Here is a 19,307-nt window from a genome sequence, read left to right on the forward strand (position 1 = left end):
ATCAAACATGATAGTTTATAACGTGTAACATAAGCAAACACCAGCTAATGGGGGAGGAAGAGACTATGGTGACCATATCAATGTCTCTTGGAGGTTGTACATGACCTATGGGATAGAAAGAGGGTTATAATGACAAAATGTAGCATACCATGTGAGAGCTAACCTAGTGGTGGTTGGTAGTGCGATATCATGTGCTCACTCAAGAATTATTTCCTAAATTCCAGGACCTAATCGATGAACATGCCCATGGCATTATGATGGCCTAGTTGTGAGAGGAAATGAGCAATGGTCTCGTGCCCCTACAAGTTGTAACAACATGCTATCTCAAACAAAGGGGTATGTTGCACATGTAGGAGGGACTATTGCTTGATCTATATAGCTAGTGGGAGATGATCATGCCCTCTATGTGCTAGCATCCCATCTAGAGGGCTTACATTGTTATTTGTGTGTGTTTGAGTATTGGCTCAAAGCAAGTATGTTCATGTGTGAAGATTCCACTCAACAAAGAAGGCGGATTCGTATGATGGGTTTATATGTTGTATATAATACTAGGATTTTTTTATAATGGCTCCCATAACTCCAAGAACTTATGCTACAGACAAACTTCTGAAGCATCCTTCCCACTCTGACAAAGATTTATACAGTTGCTTAAACACAAGAACATGGTCAATGGAATCCCATTTATCAAAGAGGGAGAATCGTGTGAAGGATGTCCTTATGAGAAACAATTCATAGATTCTTTTCCAAAGGGTCACACCACAAGAGCCAAGAGACCATTAAAAGTGGTACATAGTGACATTGCAAATTATGTGAATACAATATCATCATCACTTAAATCTAGCAATTACTTTGTCACATTTATCGATAACTACACTGAAAAAGTATTTGTCTACTTCATGATGCAAAGGTCTTAACTTCTTCAAATGTTTAAAGAATCTAAGGTGATGGTAGAAACTTAGTCTGGTTGTTGAATCAAATGCCTTTGATGCAAAAATAGATAGAGTATGTCTCCAAAGCATTTACTAGCTTTTGCAAATAGTAGGAAACGTGCACAAAGTTTTCCTTTTAGTGGAAAGAAAGAGCCAAACCTTTGATAAGTGTGCAAGGAGCATGATGCAAACTAAGGACACATCTGACAAGTATATGCTAAGAGCAGTTTGCACAATTGGCTCCCCATTAATGCTTTATGTGATATGACACTAAAGGAAGCATGGAGTGGACATATCTCAATGTATTTGGATCAACTTCTTACGGTCATGTGTCAAAGGACAAGAGCAAGTTTAATTCCCAAGAGTAAAGATTACATCATGCTTGGGTTACAAAGGAATATAAAGATTATAAGCCATAACATCCTATAACTCACAAAATGTTTGCTCTCTATGATGTGATGTTTGATGAGAAAGTATACCAAGCTACTTTCGATCATTGTCATGAGGAATCAAATGGAAGAGTAGACAAACAAATACATGACAATGTCATAGATGTAGATTTGCAAACATCCATAGAACATGGTATATCTGATAAGGAGCTATTAATGAAATTGGAAAGCATGCCCTAAGCATTTGCAAATTCTCAACCAAAGAGCATATCTCATGTACAACATGACCAAGAACCCACCATCATCCAGGAAAATCCCAAAGAGGCAAAGAAATTTGTGGATGAGGCAGAGACATTGCCAAGGACATGAAGCCTAGAAGATTGCAAGCAACCTTTCGGTGTTTTGTGGCACAAGTGAAAGAACCTATTCACTTCCTAGGGGCAAAAGATCCTAAGGAATGTTTTGTGCTATGGAATAAGAATTTAATGGGATTTAAACTAATGAGGCTTGGTAGTTGGTGAACCACCCAAGGGAAATAATGTCATTGGTTGCAAATGGGTGTACAAGGTCAAGCACAAAGCTGATTGGAGTCTAGAAAAATATATATGATAACATTGGCAACAAACTGATATGCTTAGTAGGAGGGAATTGAGTATAAGGAGACTTTTACACCCATCACAAGATATGTAATTACACATGCATCGAATGAATGTCAAGTCTGCATTCCTTAATGGAGAGCTTCAGTAAGAGGAATATATGTGGCAATTGAAAGGATTTATTTAAATGCTCTATCTGGATGACCCTCATTGTGGGAAGCTCATCAAGGAGGTCAAGGTTAACCTTTGCAAATAGCTTGGAAATGCATGATTTGGGCTTCTTGGTGTTGATATAAAACAAATGGAGAAAGGCATTTCTCTGAGTGAAACAAGGTATGTTGGCTCTATTTTGAAGCGGTTCAAAATGTTGGATGTCATACCTCTCGACTACACATATTGAGACTAGGCCCAATGTGTAAAAGCTAAAAAGTGATCATTGGTAAGCTCATGTATTTGATGACATTATTCCCCAGTGCAACAGTAAAGTTCTTTATATACCTAATATTAGTAAGCTGATCTATTTGATGACATCATTTCTTATGCAGTATTAGAGTTCTCCATTTTGTGACATCATTTCCTAGCAGTATTAGATTACCCTATATACTTAATCACCTACTCCATGTATACAACATATACACATATGTCTCGCCACATGTACATGGATGATGACCATACCAATGAACCATACTTAACAATGTAGACTCTTTTTCCATATTGTGCATATGGGAACTACAATCACATGTGTATATGGATGATGACCTTCCCTATGAACCATACTTAACAATGTAGACTCTTTTTCCATATAGTGTATATGGGAACTACAATCACACAAGAAGTAGTATATTTTCACTACTATTATGGAGGCCAAATGGGAAATGTTGTGCAAAGCTTTGATTCTGGTTGTTAGCACCACAACATATATATGTTGCTAACACTAAGAACTGATTCACAAAAAGCATATTGATAAATGCACTTTAGAGAAGCACACACAAAGGAAATTGATTTGGCAAGGAGGTCAATTCATGTCATCATAATGCGTGTAATTTTGGAGAAAGTTAAGTGGGGAGCTTCCCATGGAATATTTTAGCATTACACTATGTAATTACCATGTAGCATGGGAGCTAAGACATGAGAGTAGTTCTTTGGATGGAGGTGGATGGTAAATGGATCCAAGGCCGAGGATGCTCAAAATGGTGGGCGACTTAAGGGAGGTACCTTTGGTGGGCTCCAAACTCGCATTTTTGACAAATAGGAGGGGTATTGAAGAGCGAGAAGGTGCCTTTAGTTGTGGACCATTGATATTGGGTAGATCTATGGTGGAGATGGATTATACAATTGAAGAGTGGAGATGGATGCACATCTTGGAGGATGGAGATGCATTTATACAATTGGATGGCTATGATTGAAGGGCATAATCAATGGCTCAAATTGAAGTGCCTTTTTGGTGCAACTCTCCCCTTGGATATCCTTTAAATCAAATGGATGGCCCGTATTAAAGCGCCTTTTTGGTGTACCTCCTCCCTTGGATCTCTTTCAAATCAATGGCTACAATTGAAGCGCACTTTGCTTTCATGTCCTCCCTTGGATCTCCTATAAATCAATGGCTAAGATTGCAGTGCTTCCTTCTTTTATCTCCTCCCTTGGGTCTATTGCTTAGTCAAGGGCTTATATTTGATCCCTCTAATCCTTTGATAGTATCTCTTAGATCTGCCCCTTGATCTAATGATTGGCTGGGACTGCTCTACCACAAATTTGAATATGAACCTTGGATTAGAGATCAGATCAATGGCTAGGAGTGAGGATCATGGGTCTAAACCATGGGTGAGAGGTCTCCCTACCCATGAATGCTCAACATGGCCTTTTGTACACCTCAACATACCATTGCCTCACATGAAGGAGCACTCTCATTGGTACACCTCAAATCTCTATCTCGTCCCTTGAAACTAGGAAACACTAATCGGAGGCCCTTTTGAGACCGCATTTCTCCCCTAATGGCACAGTGCGGGCATCTCAATTTCTATGGTGTGCAATATGATCGCCTTGTAGAAAAAAGCAGATAAGATGGGGATCATGTTAATACAAGAGGGGCTAAAATTGGGGTCGGTAGAAGGCACGGTGATGATGAACACGTGAAAAGAAATGAGGCTGCTAGATGAGCAGTGGGTTAGATGAGCAAGGGAGCAGATGAGTGGATGACAGTTGGACGTGGGGAGCATGGAGCAAAGTAGCCAAATAGTAGAGCTGAGATGTGGACAAGTGGATGAGAGCTAGAAGTGGGGAGCATGGTGCAAAGTAGCCAAATAGCATTCTTCGTGTTCAGGGCCATGGTTAAAATAGTAATAGTGGCACTCTACTTAATCATCCAAGTAATAATGAGCCACCTTCAATTAATCAAAATTCAAGCTGCCAAATAATCCCTCATGGGCCACCGTGGTGACTAGAAGATTAATTGCACGTATGCAAGCCTGGTGGTGCCGTCCAAATAATCATGAGCCATCTTCAATTAATCAAAATTTGAGTCACCAATTAATCACATGCTTGGCTACATAGTGATGTATTTTGCAACCTTTAGAGGCCACCTTTGCCATCCAAACCTTCATCAGAAGGCCTAGAGAATATCGAGCTTTAAAATAAGGTCACCATTTTGAATAAAATTCTAACATTTAGAAGGCTAGAGTAAAATTTAGACCGGCATGCAAGCCCGTCCAATTATAGAATCATGAGCCGCTATTTAATCACATGCCACCATAGTGACTAGTGATTAGTTACACTAAAAATAATTTACAAAATATCACTTCTCCATGGAGACATAAAATTGCATGCAAGCCCTTCCAAATACTCATGAAAGAGCTGCCATACCAGTGACTGGTAATTAACTAGTAATCAATCGCATGCAAGCCTGGTGGTACCGTCTAAATAATCATGAACCACATTCAATTAATCAAACTTTGAGGCACCAATTAATCACATGCTACCCATCCAGATAATCATGACGGAGCCACCATGCCTGGCATCATGGGCCACCATGGTGGTGACTGGTAATTAACTACACTCTACTTAATCACATGCAAGCCCGGTGGTGCCATCCAAATAATCATGAGCCACATGTTATTAATCAAAATTCAAGCCACCAATTTTGTGTATGGAAAATACTTATGGCTAGCCTTTGATGCTTGCGGCAAAGTTGTCTTACCAGTATGGAGGAGAACTGTTATGTCTTAGAGAACCCATTGTGGTGACTGCTAAATAGGCCTCACCCAACCACCATGGTGACCCTCACTTGAGCCAACCACGTTGTCCCTTACTCTAATAAAGCCTCTACTATTCCATTTCATTCACCATTTTTTACTCATTTCGTTGTTTCATCTAGACCTTACTCCACCATTTTTGGCTTCCTTGATCGTTCCTCCTTTTGACCTTTCTCCCTTGCACTCTTCCTATAACTTTTATCTCCTCTCACAATGGATTCCCCTGGATACATCAAGCTCCAAAATGTGTCATCCTGATCCTCCATGTCTGGACAGTCCGAGAGCCTCTCACACAATCTTTCCTTCCCACCTACATAGTGCGAGACCTTCTCACACAATTGTTCCTTCCCCAATCATGAAATCGAGACATACAAGAGCTCCTTATACAATCTTTCCTTCCCTAATCTTGAAAATAGAGAGCTTTTCACACAATATTCAAAATACCGATTTAGATTCTCTCACCAACTTCACCAAGTTGATAGATGAAGTGAACGTGAAGGAGAGATACATTGTCTGTTAAAGTCAGAGCATTAATATCAAGGAAAAAATGATTGAAAAGGCTCTAGGCATTCTTTGAGGCAATTCACAAGAAAAATTATTGGAGAAGTCATGGAAGGATAATTAAATTTTCTTTAAAAAACAAATAGCAAGTAAATATAGCAATTTAGTCTCTTCAAGACATAGAAGTGGTGGGCTATATTATTGCCTCATGCTCATGAGGAGCCAGACTCGCGACAACCCCATTTCAGTGACTATGGGAGAAGAAACCTTGAGCTAAAGATCTCTAGAAATCCAACAACAAGGGAGATGAATGACCTCCTTAAAGGACCAAAAGGAAAATAGTGTCAGGCCATCCTCGCTTGGGAATTTCTATGGTTGAGGGCCTCTAAGAGCTCCACATCTGTCAAAGTGGCCACCACCTATCTATTGCGATGCATGGGTGATCAATGAGGGATGTCAACCCCAAATGCTCTCCTCGTGAACTTTGCTTCTCGCACTAGGGATCTTGGCTGCTAACCATGAAAATAAACTACTCCCAAGTGCTATAATCAATTGAAGGCATCATTAAGAAGAAGGCTCTTTCTTTCTTGTCCTCGTCAAACTCTATGTCATTGAATTCTCCTCCAATAATCCAAGAGTCCACATTTGAGAGCCTCTCGAAAAGACCTCTCTAGAGAGGTGCATGCTACAGATGACATGTAGGTGCATACACATTCGAAATCCCAATCTTGGAGTCTCCCATCCTCAGGCCTATCCATGTAGCCCATTCTCAGGCCTATACATGTAGCCCTTGCTCCTAGGCTATTAAAATGCACACACCCCACTCCCACCCTTAGCTAGAGACCAAAACTCTAGACCTCTTTGTCGGATATCTAAAGCTAGCCCTTGTATAATGTCAACTGATCGTCCCACCCTTGGCTAGAGTGAGTGGATGGCCAAGGGTGGGCATTGAGGTAGAAGAAGAGAGGAAGGGGATGGAAGTCTACCAAAATATCAAAGAATGCCTCTCCCTTACGTGTTGTAGGTCATCCAATGTCTCCTCCTCTTGGGTGGGGGGCTGGTGATGTCTTTGGATCTTTGCACTTTCCTTGCTAGGATTCTTGCAGTCCATGCAAGTCCCACCTCCCTCCATTCCTCCCTAATTAGAAAATTCCAAAGGTCCCCTCCCTTCTTTCAGATTTCAGAGCATCATTGCATGGATAATTCCCATATTCCGGAGCATCATCTGGATTATCATTCTCCTTCCATCCCTCCTAGATGGAATATGGCGGTGTGGACCATCGGAGGGATAATAACTCGAGTCATTCTCGGATGGCTCAACCTAAGAGGTTTGAGAATCCCACCATTGTCTATCTATGTAGGGAGATCTATACTCTTGCCTCTCCTACTATTTTCTTGGTCAAGGCTACGAGTGGGAGGAGGCATGACTTGTACTATAAGGGTAAGCTCTTGCATGGGTGTCCCATCTATTTGCACGTGAGGCACTGCCTTGGGAGGCCAAAGACCTTGATCCTCTATCTTTTCTCATCAATGTCTAAGGTCTTTAAAAGAAACTCCTCTATAAGGGACTCTAGTAACTCCACGGTCATGTTAATCCATAGAATACCATCATTTGCAAGGATTGAGGCTATTATGGGTGGGGATAGTAGCACGGTTCTGAAGCAAGCCTTGATCAAAGATAGAATCAACCTATATTCCTTCCAAAGCATCAGCAAATGTGACATCATGGGAAACCTTGCCACATTATATATCGTCTCCATGTTGCCTACCATAAAATTGTGGTACTAAGGTTTGAAGAAGACCAAGTGGAGGCCATAAAAGATGGCCAAGGACTTTGCTCCGTAAGGCTTTGGTAGTGATGGGAGAACTCTATTGAGGAGGAAGACTCCTCTCCCATAGATGGATGTGGTCACCCTCTAGTGCCAAGCTCACCTGAACCTAACTTGAAGTGGGCATGAGGCCCATAATGTGCCACATTATTGCTCTACCTTGAAGGGATTGTATAGCTATTTGCACCTACTACTTGTCCTCTAGAGAAAGGGAGATCAAAATTGTTGGGGGCTCGAGGACTTGCCCCATGAGAGACCCTATGGCCAAACTAAAAATTCATTGACAACCTTTCTCTTTTTTGGCAAACAAAGAACACCACCTTCCAATGCAACAAGAGGAGGGAGGAGGATGAAGGGGAATGGTAAGGGGAGATGGGAAATGATAGAGAAACAATGAGAAAGAAAAACCCTCAAGGGGTGAAAAAGAACAACCCAAAGGCTTTAGAAAAGGAAAAAAGGGGAATGGGCTTGAGAGGTCTGCTCTTAGCCCAAAAAGAGCTAAGTGCTAGCAGGATTAGCAAATGGAGGAGGGCAGAAGGATAGCAACCAATCATAGAGAGAGGAGTGAGGGTCGGCTAGTAGGGGCAAGTAGGGAGAGCCCTATGGACTTGATCATAGTTTTTTGGGGCACCTTGTCCTTGTGTCCTAAGTAACCACATTAATAAGTAAGAGCCAAGAAACCACACTAGTAGTAGGTAAAATCCAAGTAACCCTATATGCACAAGTTGTAAGCTTGGCAATGCCACTCATGGGGACAAAAATAGTTGAATCCAAAATTTCCAGTAGATCATAGTTGAACTAATAAACCCAACCTTTGAAACAAATTTAAATAGAGCTTTCTTCTAGTAGGTTCCAATCATGGAGATTAAGAATGGGTCCACCCTTCTCACACTTTCGCCATTATTTAGACATAAACTATTCATACGTTGATGGCCATTTGGACGAGCATGCAAGAGACCTCACGAGTAGCCTCCAAGCAGCTTCTGCCAAGAGGGCTATATTCCTTAGGGAATGGAGAAGCTCTCATTTTTCTTAGAGTACACCGCAGGCTTGAGATGGCACTTTCAGCCCACAACCTTGATTTATTTCTTGTTCCCTCTGAGGAGCTCTTTATTGGCCCCTTCTAGGGTGTGCTTGCCTGATGTATTTCTACATGGAGCTCTTGTGGGTTTTGTTCAAACTCAATAGAAGTCATTTTCTCGAAAAGGAAAGTTAAGATCTCCCTCAATGGGTCCTCCAACAGACAAAGAGGGAAGAAGGGACAATACTTCAAGATGGAAAAGAAGCATGGAATAAAAATTTCCTCATAATGCCAATTCTAAGATTTGAGGAGACTAACCAAGCTAGTATTCAACGTGGCGAGATAAAGAGGGGAATCAGTGTCCAAATTACACCCTACGTAGAAGACATATTAACAAAGTTGAATGCATACCTAGGTTGTCACTAGAGAGGACGCATGGTACAATAGATGCAAAAGGAGAGTAAGATTGTGTATGCAACAAGACCAAATCAAACGTCCTAGGGTGTTTAGATCATCAAAGGAAGCAACAATTATGGAGGCAAAGGCTCACCACCACCCATCTTATTACCTATTACTAGGATGAGAAAGAGGCTTTCCGATAGAAGATGGTGTCTATATCATATCATCACATATATAACAAAGTAATTTTTATAAGAGGTTTTAAATAGAAACTAGCATTTCCATAGATTAAGCTATTTTCAAGAGTTTGTAGAATCAAAAAACATACAATGTAACATAAAGGATTACACCACATAATCTACCATCTTCTAATGTATTGAAGTGGTACGTCTACAGGGAAGTAGAACGAATGACATGGTAACTCTAATTCTATGCAAATCTATGCTGTGTTTCACCATAAACTTTTTGGCCTGCCCTTGGCCAAGTCTAAGTGATGGTGCATCGTTTAAGAAGCTAAATTTCCATTTATGGCCCCATCATTTTCTCCCCCCCCCCTCTCTCTCTCTCTCCTTCTTCTTTTGCTGCTGCTACTTCTTCTTCTCTCTCTCTCTCTCTCTCTCTCTCTCTCTCTCTCTCTCTCCATTTATGGCCCCATCATTTTCTCCCCCTTTCTCTCTCTCTCTCTCTCTTCTTCTTTGCTCAATTTGCCCCGGAAGGCCTCTTGAATGTATTCAACTTGGTTTTTGGCGTCCCCCTAGGGCATTGGCCTAATTGATGGAGTCTTCTCAAAGAAGCTAAATTTTTATTTATGGCCCCATCATTTTCTCTCCCTCTCTCTCCTCTTATCCTTCTCTCTCTCTCTCTCTCTCTCTCTCTCTCTCTCTCTCTCTAGCTCGCTAAGCTAAAATTTCATTTATGGCCCCATCATTTTCTCTCCCTTTCTCTCTCTTTCTCTTTTCTTTGCTGCTTCATATTCTCTCTCTCTCTCTCTCTCTCTCAGGCCTCTTGAATGTATTAATAAAAAGAGATTTGAGATTACGTAAAGTACCAAGCAACACCCCATGCAGGGTGGCTCCCACATCACGCTGCAGATGACTAGTGTGAGTCTTGACATGCAACACTGGCAAGATTGCATGTCAGGCCAAGATGGTACCATAAACTAGTTTTACCCTATTGCGTGCCAAGGAAAGTCCACCACCGAAGACGTTAGTTGCTATAGTATCTGGTAGATGCTAGCCGATAACTGTGGAAAGTGTAATTTCGCAAGGATCATCCGTCAAGCACTAAGTAAACCATTAAACAAGCAATTTGGTTAGTTTGTTGAATTCGCTTCTGTTTTAGTTACGCTTGGTAGACGATACTTCGGTCGAGTGTCACAGGTTTAGTTAGGAGGTGAAACATAATGTCTATGAAAGCTCAATTTGAGCACGGATTTAAAGCTTTGGAAAATCGCCCTCCTTGAATGACTGAGGACATTGAAGTGAATAAGGCACATTTTGTTTTCCAAATACTTTTCCAAGGCATTTGGAAAACAAAATAAAATGCTTGGGAGACTATTTATCCCATTTGGTAATTTGTATACAGACGGCCTTATTTTTGTGAGAAACTTCTTTTGACATTTTTAAGTATTGAGAAGCTAAAGTTGATTTTACTTTTGTTTGTTATGGTTGTCTAGTTGGAGCTTAACCTTGCCATTTTGTCTGGAGCCCTTTATGTATACTCCACGTAAGTAAGGTCAACCTCCTTATCAGTTTAATATGTAAATTATTTTTTAATTTGTCTTCACTTATTGAATGACATCATCTTGTAGGCAACAATGCCTTGATTAAATTTGAAAAAGTCCTTTATGATGTATTCACGATTGTAGAAATAAGAATGCATGCAGAGAGAAAACACGCTTGTCTACGTGAAAAGAAGCTTGTATTCATCAACGTAGGTATAAACCATATAGGCCAAATGTTGACGGTTACTGAAATTGACCAATAGAGACGATCCAAAAGGATCGTCCTTATTCAAGCTATCCTAGAAAAGACCTTAGGACTGAGGTATCAAGCAGAGACCTCTGCTTGAAAAGACGCAACCCAACTTCAATTGCACGGGCTGGGTCGCCTCCATCTGAAACCTGGTGAGAATACCAAGCATGTATCTCTGTTGATAGAGCTTGATATCACTTGTAATGGAATCTCTTTGAATTTGTATGTCGAAATACTAAGCATGACCATTGTCAATCATTTCGAACTCAAGAGAAAGTTGAAACACTGCAGACAGGCAAGGATCATCTTTAAGATTTGCTAGTCAATTGAGCACCGCATTCTTTCTCCCTGCTTCATGACCTAGGACTTGGTGGCTTGGCTCTCTCTTTCGGGGCCTTAGGTCTTTTATGAGAGACATGGTACTTCTTGGGCTATCCCACCTCAACAACATTTGGTCTAATCATGCTCTCTCCCGTCTCTCCTTACAAACCTGCTTATGCCTTAGTAGATACTTCATGGGAGATTCTGACATATTATAGTGTGGCATATTTGGAGATCCAGATGCGCAAAGGCTTTGGATCGCTCCGAGATCCACCCTTCACACACCTTGGCCAGTATTTGGACAGATGCTGCACACACCTTGGCCAGTATTTGGACAGATGCTGCACACACCTTGATGTGAGCATGCAACAATTTTTCCTGGCAGCTTCTACTAGGAGGATTGTTTTTCTTAGGGAGTGGAGTGGCTCACTATTTTTCCTGGAGTCCGTTGCAGAGTTGAGATTGTAGGAACAAGAATGGAGAAGAGTTGTGAACATGAGAACAAGAAGTGAACGCAAGTGAACTCCAACTGAAATGTTCAAATGAAACAATACAAGTACTTGGTAAATATAGTACCCAAGTACTGGTCAACCATATAGTTGACTTATGGCCTACAACACCATATCATTGTAGATATCTCTACAAATCCCCCCTCAATGATAAGGTTGAAGTACTCTAGAATCTAGTCTTAGTAGTACCTGAAGTACCTTGGTTGCACAAATTCATCCACATGAGGATATAGCAACCTATGGGAGTACAAAAGAAAACAATGTCATTTTACAACCCCCCTTGACATTGTTTGTATGTCTCGTATCCCCAAGCCATGTCGATGTCGTGTGAAAAGAGGTGCTGACATGCTTTTAGTGAAGATATCGGCCACATCGTCCTTAGTGGAACAATATGTGAGGTCGATGAAGCCATTTGTAATACAAACCTGCACATAATGATAGTGATTCTCAATGTGTTTCATGCGAGCATGAAATACAGGATTGTTTCCAATAACAATGCAACTCTGGCTGTCACAGAAGATCTGAGTTGCATCACCATCCTGAGCATTATACAAGTCATGCAGAAGCTTCCTCAACCACATACATTCCATAGTGGCTGAATTTGCAGCTTTGTACTCTGCTTCATTGCTAGAGAGAGACACTCGGTCTTGCTTCTTACTGAGCCATGAGATACATGTTGAGCCCAATGAGAAGCAATAGCTGGAAGTGGACCTGCGATCATCTATGTCCCCTGACAAATCTGAGTCGGTGAAGCCACTCACAGAAATGTCACCATCTGAAGCATAATGCAATTGGCTTTGAAAGGAGCATGAAGATGAGTACAACTCTTGAATGAATATGGGAGGCCTAGGGCCTTTCTTTATAGACTAGGCCTAGCAAAAAGCTAGGGCCTGCTTTCTAAAAGAAAGTTTTACAAAAAAAACCAAGCTTTTGGTGCTTTTGGTGCCTTATGTATCTCATGGGCCCTCCTTTAAAGAGGTGCCCCCCTTGTCCATGCTTTTAGGCCTCGTGGGATGTGGCTTTTGTGCTTTTCTCCCCACTCTTGGGTTCTATTTGCACTCTCTTAGGTCCTACACATTGCACAAACAAGTTCCAACACGTTAACCCATCAAAGGTTAGCGAAATGCATGCATTCCTAGTTTTTGGACTCATCCTAGTCCCTTGTGGACGTCCCCACAGTTCTCTTCTACCAATGCAAAGCAAAAGTAAAAGTAGTTAAACTTATTCTAGTCCCTGCTATGCATGATGGAGTTTATGGTTTTCAATATTATGAGTGACTATCGTGAGATTGAAACTGCACTATGTTGTATTTTTAGAGGATGAGTTTGGGAATGTTCCTGGATTCATCTAGGTATATGCTTCTGCCGTATTAGCGGACATGCAAATTTCACCTTTGTGAAGTTTTCGTCCAAGTTGTGGCCTGCTGGTATTGCGATAATTCTTTCTATCTTAAATGGTGTGTTTCCCTATCAGCTCGTTTGGGAGAGACTAAAATGAAATCGTTTAGACTTCACAAGCAATTGTAGCTTGAATGAAGAGATTAGGACTACTTTTTGATTAGCCTTCTCCTTTAGTGCTAGCCTTCGTCATGGCTGAGTTTGCCCTTCACCTCTGCAATGCCGACAGAAACTCAGTACGAAGACTTTGTATAAATGGATGCTCAAGTAGGTGGGTGTGTGGATTCGTATGTGTGAGAGCATATTTTTATACTATGGTCTACACGCACTGTTGGGCGCTGATGATGTCTGTGGGGATGTCATCGTAGCTAGTCCCTACTATGCGTGATGGAGTTTATGGTTTTCAATCTTATGAGTGACTATCGTGAGATTGAAACTGCACTATGTTGTGTTTTTAGAGGATGAGTTTGGGAATGTTCCTGGATTCATCTAGGTACAAACTTATTCTAGTGAACCAAAGTCAGTTTTCTTTGACCATAGTCAATCTGATAAAGACTCTTCTTTATTTCTTGGGAGAAATACCACTTGGTGACATTCTTGACCGTTTGCAAGCCAACTATATGATACTGCTTTTGCTAGTCTCCAAATCCCACCTCTTCAACAAGTTATGATGCTCATTTTTGCTCTTCTTGCTTCTTGGTGCACCTTCATCACCACTCAAAGTGGTCTTATGACTCTAACCTCATAGGAAAAATCCTTTAAGAAGACGCGATGAGAAAGCGACAAGAATCCATTGCCAACCTCTCTTCACCAACCGTCTTCTTCACAAATCCATTGCCAACCTCTCCTCACCAACTGTCTTTTTGACAAATCCATTGCCAACCTCTCTTCACAAATCCTTCAAGAAGACGCAATGAGAAAGCAACAGGAATCCATTGCCAGCCTCTCTTCACCAACTGTCTTCTTCACAAATCCTATGAACAATAAGTTCACCACCGGTCCAAGCATCCTCCTTCAAATTAACCTAATAATCATGAACAGTTCCCTCCACTTTTGTTGACTTCAACTGGAAATCAATCAAGTCAGTCACAACCATCCAAGAATGAAAAATCTTTTGCCCACTCTCAAGGATCCACGGTCGTTCCAAGATCCTTAAGAATCCGTCTTTAGACTCGAGCAAACATGTTTACATCCAATCCCCCTTTGCAACTATTTTGCTCCACCACCTCTACGGATTACCCCCCAAACTTTGTTGATGCCACATAGTACCTGGACAAAAGTGCCTCCCAACATGTGACCTCGCACCATAGTTGCCACAGAACGGGGCTTTGACATCCGGAATGTCTGGAACATTGTTCTGACGAGAGGACATGCAAGGAACGCCTAGAACGTGCTCGGAATGCTCTCAGGTAGAGTGCTACCACGGAGCGTTGTTTCGGCATTCCCAAAAGGCTTTCCAGCCCTAATGATGGCATTCATGATGCTCACTCAACTCTTGTGGTTGCTCCACGTGCCCCTCCCATGCAGCTGCCAAATCCAGCTCTAGGACTGTGCTACCTCTTGCCACTGGGCCCACCACCCCGCATCCAATGCTCCTCTGGTCCATCAACTATCTCTAGCTCAGCCCGCGCCAACCCATGTGTCGCTAGGACTCTGATCAACAAGTTATGTGTAGTTAACGTTGAGGTAACTAAACCCCCACATGCATTCGTGGATGGGGAGGATGACAACTTCATCGATGCACTCTTTACTCTTCTCCCTGATGAACGCGACCCTCCACCTGTAGTCAACGCTCCTCTCTTATTACCCCGTAATCCTTCCTCCCCTCCTCTTCGGTGCTCCACACGCTCCACTCAAGGTGAGTACAGTGAAATGTTTCATGATTTTTGGCCCACCCCCTCCTCGCCCGCAGTTATTCCAACCAATGAAGAGGGTCAAACTCCTGAATTAGCAAAGCTATTTAGATTGTATGGGCTACCAACAGTGGTATTATAGTATGGGATAGCAAATTTAACAACCATTTTTGGAGGGTTGTATTTATGAGGTTGTAAACTATTTAAGTATGAGCACTGTGAATCATCCACGGAGTGATGGTCAAATTGAAAGAGTCTATCAAGTCATTAAGACTATGCTTTATGTATATGTAAGTAAAAAGACAAACTAATTGGAAATAGTATTTTCCCATGTTGGAATTTGCATGGAATAGCTCCACACATTCAACAATAGGTTTTAGTCCATTCCCTAGAACCGCAATTGGCAGTGGGACTCAAAAAAGAAAAGATTCAACAAGCAGTGCAAGACTTTCTTGAAGATATGAATCAAATGCTTAAATTAGCTAAAGATAGCATTAGAAAGGCTCAAGAAGTTATGCAAACCCACACTCTGGAGTTTGAGGAAAATCAAAACTCTATCTTAGGGTGTCAGAATCTTCTGACACCCTTAAGACAAGTAAATGTCTAAATTTATCTCCTAGGTATTGTGGACCCTTTTGAAATGCTTAAGAGAATTTAAGAACTTGTGCTAAATTAGCCTTACCACAGGAGGATGTACAGTACATCCAGTTTTTCATGTAAGTAGACTTAAAAGGAAATTAGGAGATGATGACAATATAATTGGAAATGAAATCCTAGTTGAACTCATTGAACCTGCATCTTTATTACATGAACCAGAAAAAAATTTAGATAGACTAGAAAAAAGAACAAGACATACAGTGTCAAGAATGTCTGGTTAAGCTGAAAGATAGACTTAAAGAGAGTCCAACATGGGAAAGGGAAACCATCCTCTAGAGGAGGTTTCCCAATTTTGTTTTCGAGGATGTAAACCATTCTCAAGGGGAAGTGAATGTACGTCAATGATAATCGTGGAGCCCTGTGATTTGTTTATGGTGAGGCAGGAAACTAAGAGGGCTTGATAGCGTGACAGTGGACATAAGAGCAACAAGATCATTGAAGAAGATTAAGAGTTAGTAAATAAAAGAGTAAGATCATTGAAGAAGATTAAGAGTTAGTAAATAAAAGGGTAAGTGCTTAGGAACAACTAGGCCTAGCATTAGAGAGGGATGCCTAGAGGGGTTAAAGAATGAGGCCCTTGGAAGGATACATGGCATCCTAGAAGTCCACATGGCATGCATTGGGTTAAGGGGTGATTCTAGAGAGAGAGAGCCTATGAAAGGTTCTCATGTAGAATACTAGAAAGAGAACATACATGAAAGCTCTCAAAGGAGTCTATGGCTGGGTGGTAACTTGAAGTAGCCCTAATCTTATTTGTCATGTATTGGATACTTTGAAGTAGAGTGATACATGACAAAGACTTTTGACAAAGCATGGGATAGTGGCATCCTCTTTGAGTTCATTGAGTATTGCATGAGATGGAATTGTTCCCTTCTTGTATTTGTTTATGATATTACTCAGGACATATATGACGATTTGTGTCTCTTCCACTTTACTCATTTTTCACAAATGGGTTGCATTTGACCTCACCCATGATGTACCTAGTTTAAGACAGGTTGTTTGAGCCATTCCCATCCCTTTGTTTTCCTTGTTAGAGAGCTAATATATATTTGTTTATCGATGTATATTTTGGGATTTGAGATAAGCAGGTTTTTTGAACTCATCCCCTCTTTATTTATTAATACCTAATACATTTTACTGCTGAAAGATTAAAGAAACAAGGATGTTCACACTGAAGGCATATTATTTGGAATGATTGGACCCTTTGTAGGTATGACAGGGGTACAGGTTTAACTATCAAGAACATCCAAGATTTTATCAGCATGGTATTTTTGTTTGACTATATTGTGAGAGTTTCCTGGTGAGCATTCTTCTAAAGAAAATTTTCCAACTTGTACCGAATTCACATAGAATGGCACCATACAAATCAATTCTAAATTCTAATTCAAAAGTAACTAAAATGTACTGTATCAATTAGTTTTTCAAATTAAGTTATTTACCAATTAAAATAAAAGCCTAACTGAACTTCCTTTGTTCCAAGTTGCATTTTGCTACCTTTAAAGGCGTGAACTTTTTTGTGTGGCGAATAAAAACGTATTAAATTTTCATAAAAATATCATAAAAGTTTACAGCCATCTATGTAGATCGTAACACCAATTTGTGTAGCACAGTTTGGAACAAAATTGATGTCCAAGTCCACACTCTAGGAATGATGCTTGCCCCTTCCATCTTCCCTACAATCCTTGTTGCCCTTGCCTTTCCCCCTCTTCCTTGCATGATTATCCCTCTCCTCCTTGCTACCAGTGCCAACACATCTCCTTGTGTGGCCTCTTCCACGTCCCTTGCCTCCTTTTATAGGTGGGAGCACCCCCCTGGCAACCTAGATCTAGATAAATGTGCCTTTGTCAACTGGGGAGTGCAGGGTCTGTATTGGTTTCATAATCGTGTAGTGTCATTTCCAGAATCTTCATTCCAATGGCTTCATGAGTGCGTATTCCAAATTTTGAACGTTGAGGCAAACTGGAAGGGAGAAACTACCCGCTTTGGAAGGTGAAGATATAGAGCCACATGATGGCAAGGAAGGTGTGGAAAAACAAAATAAATTATTTAGGCTCTTTTTTTTAAACAAAAAAAGAGAACTATTAAGTAGGACCAAAATCTAGGTCAGCCCAGTTGGTTGGCTGACAGGCTGGTCAGATAGTCTGATGCAAGGTCGGCCAGTTTGGGGCCTATGTAAAGGCCTCATTGTTGGGGGTCTGGATATTACAGTGATCCTCGAGATTGGGCTGCATCTAGAGCAGCACAAGGCCAGAGAGTCAGTTCTTGCAGGAGCAGAAGTCCCAGCATTTCGCAGCATACCTAGGTGCAGATCTACATTCTGTAAGAGGAGCATAAGGAGGTGTGTTGGAGGGAGCTTTGTCTGCAACAAACCCTAGAGCAGAACTTTGCAGGAGTTCTCTACCTTTGAGCAGCTACTGAAGCCTACACAGAGGCATGTGCACAACATGAAGAGTCCACTTCAGAGGGTGCAGCATTGAAGCCAGATTTACTACCTTACCAGTGGTTGTTACTGAAGGTGTTCGTACATCTATTGGCAGTTTTTGTACGTGGTGTCCACCAATATATATATTCCGTTTTGGCAGTTTTTGTACATGATTTCCACCATTGTATATATTCTGTTTTGGCTGTACATCAGAGTCCTCTTTCAGATCTTTTTTTTGCAAAGAAAGGAACCTTCTATTAATGCTTTAAAAACTCCATACAAAACAGCAGCCCCGAAGGTGCTGAGTATGGAAAAAACCGGATCAAGGCTGAAAGAAGAAAAAATCAGCCTGTTCCAAAGAAACCCAGCTCACTAGTGGCCTTAGGGAATCTCTGGTATAGGGGCTAGCCAGGTGGGTGGACTATGCAGCCATTGAATCCCTCACGGAGTAAAAATCTGCAGGCCAAGCCTTGCAGAAATGTGCGCACCTCGCGAAAGTCGCCCTAGAGCCCGGGGTCCCACGCTCCCAGGTGGAGCGCATCGTGTAGATGATATCCTACTAGATGGCGACCAAGGTAGCCAAGGGTGGAACCGAATGCTCGCCCATCACTAGACTACAACGAGCAACCCAAATGTTCCATGCCGTGATACTGGCTACTACCTCCCACACGCTATCCTCCGGAGGGGGATGAGGATCCGGGCTATCAGGAGGGACCGCCTCATGGAGCTCTATCCTTTGAATGCTGTGACCCTGTAAAGGTAAGCTAGAGAGACCTCATCAATCTGGAATGCGTGACCTCCCTCGGTCAACCAAGCCACCATCCCCCAGGTGTAGTCCCTTTGAAGGCTTTGCATGCAGGTCATAATTGTGAGGGCTCCCATCCTCGCTGCGCTTCGACAGCTCCAGGGGCAATGAGGGATCAGTCCTCTTTGAAATCTATGTTGCTCTCTTTACTAATCAGTGAGCACATGCAGTTGAATTGTGTCTTTCTTGGTAAATTTGCCGCTATAAGAGGGGAGTTGGCCTATACCAGGACTATACCACGCAACTACCCTATGTTTTTGTATGGGCTAGCGATCTTGGAAAATAGGTAATCCTTGTAGCAGAAAACATCCACACACCACACTTCTTTGATCACAAACATGCCAGTGGTCTGAACCAATCCTGGTCCCTCCATCAGATTCATCCAGCTGTCCCTCTCATAAGCCAAGGACTGCCTTTGTTCATGCCAAGTGTATAGGCCCTTCAAGATGTCGCATGCT

The 19,307-nt window shown here is 41.7% G+C and overlaps 1 protein-coding gene across 1 annotated transcript in view; it reads left to right on the top strand.

Moving 5' to 3' along the window:
- The window catches only part of LOC147906155 (uncharacterized), a 118,712-nt gene that overhangs the window by 344 nt on the left and 99,061 nt on the right, over window positions 1-19,307 (top strand). The window contains exons 2-3 of the mRNA XM_087376700.1: window positions 10,588-10,637; window positions 16,833-16,922. Of these exons, the coding sequence (XP_087232826.1) occupies window positions 10,588-10,637; window positions 16,833-16,922 (140 nt within the window). The remainder of the gene's footprint in view (window positions 1-10,587; window positions 10,638-16,832; window positions 16,923-19,307) is intronic.

This window comes from Dipteris shenzhenensis, chromosome 1 (assembly GCF_047967505.1).
Source record: "Dipteris shenzhenensis isolate YYH24624 ecotype China chromosome 1, Dip_SZ_1.0, whole genome shotgun sequence".
Lineage (NCBI taxonomy): Eukaryota > Viridiplantae > Streptophyta > Polypodiopsida > Gleicheniales > Dipteridaceae > Dipteris > Dipteris shenzhenensis.